This window comes from Manduca sexta, chromosome 11 (assembly GCF_014839805.1).
Source record: "Manduca sexta isolate Smith_Timp_Sample1 chromosome 11, JHU_Msex_v1.0, whole genome shotgun sequence".
Classification (NCBI taxonomy): Eukaryota; Metazoa; Arthropoda; class Insecta; order Lepidoptera; family Sphingidae; genus Manduca; species Manduca sexta.
Genome location: NC_051125.1, coordinates 1507958 through 1518260, shown reverse-complemented (window position 1 = coordinate 1518260; position 10303 = coordinate 1507958). Strand labels below are relative to the sequence as shown.

At 33.5% G+C, this 10303-nt stretch overlaps 1 protein-coding gene across 1 annotated transcript; it reads left to right on the top strand.

The window, feature by feature from the left end:
* Window positions 1–645: 645 nt before the first annotated feature.
* On the top strand, window positions 646–7305 carry LOC115453252 (dopamine D2-like receptor; the record flags this gene model as incomplete). Its single annotated transcript, XM_037437544.1, has 7 exons — window positions 646–779; window positions 3070–3322; window positions 3567–3760; window positions 4643–4753; window positions 5086–5298; window positions 6264–6475; window positions 6900–7305. Coding segments are annotated over 7 exons (1332 nt in total), but the record flags the coding sequence as incomplete, so codon positions are not given.
* Window positions 7306–10303: the final 2998 nt, after the last annotated feature.

The following is a 10303-nucleotide window of genomic DNA, read 5'->3' as shown; positions in this document are numbered from 1 at the left end:
TTAAAAGGAATAATTTTAGTCCAAGGTCCATAAGACTAAGCCAATAAGGATCGTAATTGATCATCGTTTGTCAATAGTGTACCACGGATAAATGAGCTTGATATCCAAAGTACTAAAACATATTACACTCCTTTTTTCAACTCTTATTTATATACATATGACATAAATTGTAATTAAACTTATAAAGCAAGATGCCTTTTAGTGTATATGGGGAAAAACAAACGTCTTAAAATTTTGCCTCGGTGGCGTAGTTGTACTGCATGCGCGGTACAGCAGCGCTCTGAGGTACTGGACTCAAATCCCGGGTCGGGCAAAGTGATATTTGGGTTGTTCTGCTCAGTATTAGCCCGGAGGCTGGAATTAGTGCCCGATTTAGCGATAGGCTCGCTCCCTATCACATAACGGGACGGAACACACTTGGTAAAAAATGGGTGCCCTGGTTGCGCCTCTGCATACCACTTCGGGGATAAATGTGTGATGTGTATTTGTTTGTTAAATCATAGTACTAACTCTTATTTATTTATTTATTTATTTAAGGACCTCTAACGAAGGATACACGGCATATAATAACAATGTCGTAGCATTTTTACAATTAGCAATGTGGCGTGCTTCTTGAATTATAGGAGACCACAGCATGCAAATTTATTTATCTTAAATATATTGTTCCAGGTGAACGGCTCGTGGGGTCTGCCAGCCTTCGTGTGCGACGTATACATCGCAATGGACGTCACCTCATCCACCTCCAGCATATTCAACCTGGTCGCCATCTCAGTCGACAGGTATTTCAATTCATCCCTTATTAATAAATAATAATAATAATATCAACCCTGTATTATATACTGTCCCACTGTTGGGCACGGGCCTCCTCTACTACAGAGAAGATTAGTCCACCACGCTGTCCTAATGCGGATTGGTAGACTTCACACTTCCTATAATTCCTGTAGAGAACACCTCAGGCATGCAGGTTTCCTCACGATGTTTTCTTTCATGCCAACAAAATTTTTGACGTTATGCATCTTCTTAAATACACAAAAATTTAATTTGATTGTTTATTTATAAGATAAACAATTTAATAAGGAATAATATATTGGTGGTTTAAAATTTGCAAAAAGGACTAAAATTTATTCTTTTAATGAAATCATTCGTATACCATTGCATTTTCCCGCCCAGAACTCGCGCGCCGCCAAGTATGGAATGAATTGGTCAAGACTGTTGGGGAGGTGACAATTGATTACACTTATCTATTACATTAACTACAAAGCTACGCTACCTTGGTTCTTAAACCAAAAGAATTAGAGGCTATGATTGTTTCAATTTCAAAACTATTACAGGTAAAACTATTCATGGATTCTAGACTCACTTCGATTAATGCCAAAACTGAAAGTCACTTTTGTATCCTAAAAGGATAATTAATCATCATAACAAAGCATAATCACTGCAAAGACATTTTAAAACTAACAATATCCGGCGTAATGATAAAAACTTTATATTAAAATTAAATAGGCTAGACATACATGACTAACAAAATTTCTTCTAAAGGTTTTATAAAATCAAGTTATAAAGAATTTACTATTAAAATTATAATGTATTGGCTCAAGAATTTACTATTAAAATTATAATCTAAGGTCGGGCATCCAAAGTCACCATGTTTTACATTGATAGCCATTATATTTGGACTTAACTATAACCTTCATGTATAAAAACGTAGGAAATAGAATAATATACTGACAACATTGAGTTCTCAGAGACAAAGCTAATCAATAATATCTCTTAGTATTGTGTATGTGAAGAACAGAATCCTACAAAATATTCAAGGCAGCATATCGCACACTTTACTTAAAATATTCACTTGATATATAAAGAGAAAACCTCTATTTATGTCGGAATTTATAGTCTAAACGATAATGAAGCAAAACCCAAACTATATTTTGAAACCATCAAATTTTGTCGACGTCGGAAATTTCAGTAAAGCTGCTGAGTTATTTCCCGCTGATTAACTAACTATTAAACAGTATGCAAATTCCTTAATGCATATTTTAATTAAAATCGCTACCACCGCCTCGAAACCAGCAGTAATTTATACCAGACGCATCATTATAGGGTAATTAGAATCGACTTAAGAAGTATATTTTAGATATTAGATGACACATGTGGGAAAGTAATCGATATTTTTTATAATCGATTATACATTGAAGGTGCTTAAAGAAAAACTATACTTATCTAGAAGTCTAGTTTTAAATAGGCCGGCGTAATTGTGGCGACTTGTGACGGATAACCAACTCTCATATACCTCTCGTACTTGGACATCACTCCGCTTACCATCACCTTGCAATGACCGTATAGTAAAATTAACAAGTGTAAGTAAAAGAAGTTAACTAGGCTATAATTTTGTATTAGTCACCACAATTACACTGCCCTCCATGTCTTTAATTACTAATTCTTAATTTACTTATATCTTACTAGTTTTGTTTGATGCTACGAAATATTTCCATAACTAAGTAAATAGCGTAGCGTTAGAATGGTTTTAACTTAGATGATAGAATAATTCCCAAATATTTGCTTCAGATCCAGATTGAAATTAAAGTTTCCCTTAGTTTTGTATGGACTGGATTTAATATATTATCATAAATATCACATCTTTCTCTCCGAAGGATTATCAGAGATGCAATTAGTAAATCGAAATTTTGCTGTGTATATGTAGAAACCTATGATATGATAAGGGCATACCGCCATATTGGGCACCAATTCTAATCCCGCTCAATTTAGGTGCATTATTTTTTTATTTGAAAAACACTCTGTTTTTCCTTAGAATCGAAGCTAGAACTTTATGCTACTACTAGGAAAGAGAAGTAATTATTTATGATTACTTTTGCTCCCGACGTCGACCGCGTGAAGCAGTTTTCCAGGATAAAAGTAACCTTATATATTTAGCCTTCCCAGGGTCTTCAACTATCTCCATATCAAATTCATAAAAATCCGTTCAGTACATTTTGAGAAAATCGATAACATACAGTCAATAAAGGGGACTTTGTTATATAATGTGTACTGATTTATTGTTTTCTATCCCAGGTACATCGCAGTCACGCAGCCAATCAAATACGCGAAGCACAAGAACAACAGGAGAGTGTGGTTCACAATAGTCCTCGTGTGGCTGATATCGGCTGCCATCGGAGCACCCATAGTCCTGGGGCTCAACGACACCCCTGACAGGAACTTCGACGAATGCCTGTTCAACAGTCAGAACTACATCATCTATTCATCCATGGGATCTTTCTATATCCCTTGCATCATGATGATGTTCCTTTACTATAATATATTTAAGGTACGTTATGATAATTTCAAAATTTATTTACAAATACTTGTGTATATTTTGATTACGTATAATCAAAATTATACTTTTGGGTTCGGTCTTTCGCATTTCCTTCTATTCCATACTAAAAGTACATGTGAGCTACTAAAAATAACTTATTAAATAAAACTTTAATTATTAACGTTGCATGGATCTGTCATAAATAAAATTTGAATAAAATAAAGTCCAAGGAAATAAATCAGCATCCATTTTTTAGGCTTTAAGAAACAGAGCGAAAAAGCAGAGAGCAGCTAAAAAGCCGCCAGTCTCCGGTGACCCCAACACAGGAGCGACCACGGCAGTGGTAATAGAAAACGTGGTACAAACAAGACGGCTGGCAGAGACAGCCCTTCATGATGACAGGCCTACCAACACTGGCTCTGGCAGCAATGAAGATGATCACGAGGATAGGTATGACTATGTTTTAGACAAAGTTGAAAATGGAGCGATAAAATTAATATCGATGATAACAATAGTTATATGAAACGATGGCCTCAGATTTCTGATAGCAGAAGGTTACCAACTGCTTTCTTTATGCGTGGACATCTTTATGAGTTTGATTCACCAGATTGCTATAGTGCATGGCTTAGACTTTTATCATTCTTTATATTTGCATTATTTGTGAGGATCAATAAGATCTCTGGATAGAAATTTATGTTATATGAAATTTAGTGAATATATATAAAATTACTTAGTTGGTAACTTGTTCGAAAGAATAACAAAAAGTTAGGAAATTTTAAGAAACCACTTCAAAAGTGTTAAGACAAAAAATATGAGATCATTTAGAAGTAATAAAATGCAAGAAGACTACATAAAGAACTAAGTTCGTAACTTAAAAATTATGAAATGGAAAATTCATTTTCACTCTTTACTTAAGTTTTGAAGGAATTATTTAATTACGGGTCTTTGCTCTTTACGTTCTATGGATTAAAACAGTTTATGCAAGATAGTGAAGGTAGACGAAGTAAGAGATTATGAATAATATACCTTTACGCGGTGTGATGATGAACGCACCGAAATGTAGTACTGAGACTACGTTAATAAATTAGATGCAATGTTATATATTAGTCAGGACTCAGCAATACCTTATAAGATAATAATGCAGAATACATTTTTGATGGAAAATTACAATAAAAATCTACTTCATCTTATGTTAATAAAGTCTTATTATATCTGTGCAATATTATGTATGTACTTATGCTACGATGCAGCCACCAATTATAGTATAATAAAATTTAATTATGTGATAACCTTCGCTTCTGCGACTACGTCTAAAAGTTTAATTTCTTATAGTTTTGACAAGAGATCAGCGGACTTGGAGGCAGACGCTGACGAGTGCCATGTGATACCCAACGATAAATCCACCGAGTTCATGCTGGCCACTGTCGCTGAAGAAAACGCTAAGTAATTAGTTTCTATTGCTACGATTGATTGAGTGTATGGGGCCTTACTAAAAATATTGAAGTTCAGATAATCTGATGGATATGATCTTTTGGGTTTTAGACGAGAGTGATGAACAAACCCGAATTAAACCATTAATGGCATAACAATAAAAAATGCTAATCATAGTTTAATGGGAGGAATTTTTTGGAGTTACTTTTTTGTCTCTTTAGGGTTAGACTTCGATAATCTTACTCATTTACTTAGAATTCATGAATTGAAATAATTAAAATCCCATAGTAATATTTATATTAGATTTCTTAATTTAAAAATGCGAATTAAATCAAATATTTCAGCACACCAAAAAAACACATGAAATCCCAACCAATTCCCGATCCAAATGGCAACAATGATTCTGGATACGCCCCTTCCAATTTGGAAGACATGATCAGAGAGCATGTCTCCCCACCAGGATCGCCTGGAATCAAGGATGCTACTGTATTAAAAAACATGGGCTGTGACAAATGGAAGAAGAATGGAAAGACGGAGAAACTAAGCGAAACCTCAAGGTAAGTTAAATAATCAGTCTTTATAAACCTAACATAAAGCCGACTATCATTTCGGTATTAGTAGTTATTAGAAAGGTATTGAATATTTGTTGTTAAAAATAAGATAACGAACGTATACAAATGTACATCTCACAAAAATATGATGACTTATTTCAAGAAATCATACTCCAGTAACACAGACCGGCATAATTATGGCTGAAATTAAAGAACACGTAAATCCTCACTACATTCATTCATCCCAACTATGTGCAATCATTATTAATAATGTCACTTTACGATACCAGAATAAAAAGCCATTCTAGGTTATCTAGCAAATAAAAGAAAATATATTCTAAAATACTCGTACAAAGTTAATAAACAGAAACATAGATTCATAACCACCTTTTGTGTTTGATATTATATTCCGCCAGAGCTAGGCAAATCCGATTAACATTATAAATCCGCAGGTAATTCTTTTGTTGCCTTTTATCCATGAAACCGAGCAACCAATCCTTGCCAGTTTGCATATGTTTATGTAAATTAAAGGATCGTGGAGTAAACAACGCATTCAGCCGTTTTGTTTGTTAGATTTTAGTTTGGTGAAAAATGCGGATTGTTGGCCAGATCGAAACTGAAATAGTAATATCTTCTCGGATGAAAATCTATAACCTGAAGATACAAACATTTCTTGAATGTATAGGTCTTAGCTTAATTTGAAGATGGTATGCCTCGTACTGCAATTAATAGCATAGGGGGCGTATAATACGCGGAGACTCATGGTTAATTGTCTCTGCGAAAATAAGAAAAAAAAAAACTAAATATTTTACTTCTAAATCTAATGATACAATTTAAAAAAAAAAACATTACGAGTAAAATTAAAGATAACCGCGAAAAAATCTGTTAAATATTTTATAAAAAAATACACTAACTTAAATATCTATAGTTTGAAATAATTACCCAGAAACTAATGATACCGTCTCTTGCAGAAACGTCTCCTTAGCTCTTCGTTCAGAAGATGATCACGAAGCGAGTACGTTTGATCTACGAGACGGATCGTCGACCAAAAAGGAGAGAAAAGCAAGCGCCGCCACGGCCAGGTTCACGATATACAAAGCAAACAAAGCGAGTAAAAAGAAACGCGAAAAATCCTCAGCGAAGAAAGAAAGGAAAGCCACTAAAACTTTGGCGATCGTTTTAGGTGAGCGAGACGAAGTTTTCGGGCGAGTGTTTTTACGAAAGATTTAACACTTCTGTAACGCTGAAAGTTGAGCGGCTGTTAAAAGTTTGGTTTGTGGAGTTTTATCGATTGAAATCCTAGACAAAAAGCACTTTCACGGATAGTTTCTAAGTGGTCTTAGCTCTGGATTTGGAATCTAGACGTCGAAGATCATCGACTTATTAAAATAGATAAAAGAATGTTCTTACACTTGGAGTTTCTTTGGAACTCTCTATTAGCTCTAGCGTTCTTAGGAACAACTTTTAATACTTCGACATCGATATACTGGAAGTGCAGTATATTCATAGTGTACACATGCGAAACATTTAAACTTTAAACTTTTGGAAGCTGACTAGTTATTTTCAGTTTTGATACAACTATTATAAGGCTGTATTTATTTCGACAGGTGTTTTTCTCTTCTGCTGGGCGCCGTTCTTCACGTGCTCCGTCCTGGGCGCCTTCTGCGACAAGTTCAACCTGCCCTTCTCTCCGGGGGTGACGGTGTTCATCCTCACCACGTGGCTGGGCTACATCAACTCTTTCCTCAACCCTGTCATCTACACCATTTTCAACCCTGAGTTCAGGAAGGCGTTCAGGAAGATACTCCATTGCGGCACCTAGCCCGTGGACTATTTGGTCGTCTTCACGCAGTAGATCTCATGATGAATATATTTTATTTTCTTTCATTTGATGAGTTGTTTTGTGATATTTTAAAAATCGATTTAAATTCGTTTAAAAATTACGTATTTCCAATAACTGAAGACAAATTATTAAGAAATTTTAATAATTTTTCATGTAGTTGGTAATTTGCGGCAAACACACTAAAGTTTCAAAACAAACTAAAATGACAATCTCAATGTTATCTTTGTAACAGGAACTGCATTGAACAACTTTCAATAATATTAATAAACTCTTTGTCCTTATTTGTTTCATCTTTGGTTTTCTTCAAAATCTAGCCTGATTAACTTTTCTTAAGATATGATATCTTTTCTATAGATATCAATTTACACGTTTATTATTCATCGCGTACTCTTTTATATTTATTAACGTTTGTTGAGTGTATGAGATACAATAAAATTCTCTTTGCACATTTACTTAAAGCTCAAATCTTTGAATAATGCAAAAATAAAACTGCATTATTATTCACACGAATAAATTTCACCAAATGTAAATTTCCGCGTTTAAAAACCTACGAGAGCTATTCAAGTTGAAACTGCTGAGTTGTTGGCGAACGAAGTGAAATATCTTGCCGGCCACTATGAATATTTGAGTACGCAATTTTTTTTCTTAAATCTTTTTTAATTCAATTTATTTTCTTATTAAAACTATTTATAAAACTACAACGAATCTTTAGTGTTGAATTTCATCATGAGATTTATTCGACGGCCAAATTGTGGACATACGTGAACAAAAGTATTAATATTAATGTGATATATTTATTGTTAGATTTAGAATATGTAGCATATCAAGATATAATGCGTCTATATATTGTACAAAATTTTTACTCTCTAGTCCTGACAGTATTGTGAAATATGCCAAATACTTGTAGATGATAATATAAGCTTTTTCTTTGTAGTTCTGTGCCAATCACGCCGTCGTTCTGGCTGAATGATAGCATGTCTTGGCATTTGGCTTAAGGTTGTGATTTTTTTTATTATTGTATAAATGTTAGAGTTTTTCATGTAACCAATGTACAGTTATAAATAATTGAATTCTAATCATAGTTGAATGTTGACGCATTTTTGTTTGTTTTTGTTTTTATTTTTAGTGATTTTGTTGCGCTTTCTCCGTCCATATTGTTTTAAAATCTTTATGTATTAGTGTTATAATGTAAACATAGGTATTTAATAGCGAATAAAAAGGTCTTTCGAAGACAATCATTGCACTGCGTGATTTGATACAGTAGTGTGTAAATATGCCAAAAAGTAATAATTTTGATCATATCAAAATATATAGATGTATATTATAATATTATGTTAGTAGTCACTCCCCTATTATTGACTTATTCTGGTTACTCGATCAGTTTTAACGCTACAAATACAAAAAAGACCTCTTTTTTCATACTCTTAAGGTGGGTTTTTTAAAAATACTTTCTTTAATCACTTGACGAATAAATAAAATCTGTTACTTATAAAATATTTTAATTTGAAAAATATATAACAATGATCTTGCTACTGCCAAACTCACAAAACTTATTATAGGCTATTTGTACCTTTGTACAGAGTAACCTCTTTTAACTTTCTGGCCTTCGTAATGGGATCCAGAGGGAAAACTATTCTGATGGATGAAACCTTTCCCTTAGGAACTACCTACGCAAATCCGTGTATTATTGAGTGTAACAAATAAGCAGAATAAGTCGGGGGAATATAATATAAATATTAGACATTTTTAATCAGTGATCTTCCAAATATTATAAAGGAAAAATAAATTCGCGATCTTACGCCATGTTCGATGTTGATTTATTGCTCAATCCTTCGATGTTACCTGATTGTTTAGTCATAACTTACTCTTAAGTAACGCTCAAATTCATTATGCTCAAAATAAACCAAAGACTTTATGTTCCTTATTGTTAACTAGTTGTTTTTTTAATTATTCCTATAAATTATCTTTATTTATTTATGCTCCAATGTCTAGTCTATTAAACTAAGTAATCCTTTAATATCTTTCCTTGGATAAGTTTGTACTAGTCTTCATGTATATACACTTCTTAAATATTATATCCTTAATGTTTCTATTAAGCTAAAGGTGTATGAAAATAATTTTTAAGTGTAAATAACAAAACATATAACAGGGTTCCTGAAGAATCCAGAATTTGTTAAAATCTAGTATTAAAAATGTACATGGTTATCTAATATCTACCTTATATCTAATGTAGATAGACATTATTTGGCTTGATAGCATACCGTCAGTAGTAAGCTAATTTCGACTGGTCTTACTTTCATTATCAATGTAAAAAGTCTATGTAAGCTGTATATAGTAATTTAAGTGTTTAGATATTTTTATTTGTTAATTTTCGAGGATGTTGAGTACGGTTGGCAGCTGGTTAGGGTGGAATCATTTTTGGCTTATGTGATTGGGAAATGTTAAATATTGGAATCTCTGCAAACCTAAAAAATAATAAAAAAGGAGCTTTGAAGATTGAATAAAGAGATAACTAGCCTAATGAATCATACAAAATTGATCAGTTTAAAATTGATAAACCACAGTTATTACATCAACACCAAAACAATACTTTAATAATATTTCTTTCATTGCCAGATATGTTCTTATGACATCTTAAAAACATGTCACATTTAAAGTACACTAATTACATAAGCTCAACATGGTTCCATCTATGCAAAGCAATAAAAAAACGAAAATCGTGTGAAAACGCTTTTGTCGCCAACTGTACGGTACTAAGTTACTCTGTACGCAATGTTTTCTATGTAATGTAGTGTTTTTTGACATTCTACGCGAAATTGTGATGATTTAAAGATATTCTGTTTTTACACAATTTGTTTTATTTTACTCCCAAAAACCCGATACGGCGATACGCTCTCCCGAAAAACCCAGTAATTAGTCAAAACGACTCAGGAGTGACCTCTTAGTAGAAATGGAGACCTTTGCTCAGCAGTATTCAATATAGATAGGGCTGGTATTCTTACATTATGTAATTAGACTGCCTCGGTGGCGTAGTTGTATTGCACGTCCGGTACAATAGCGCTCTGAGGTCCTGGGTTCGAATCCCGGGTCGGGCAAAGTGATATTTGGGTTTTTTCTGCTCAGTATCAGCCCGGAGTCTGGAATTTGTGCCCGATATGGCGATAGGCT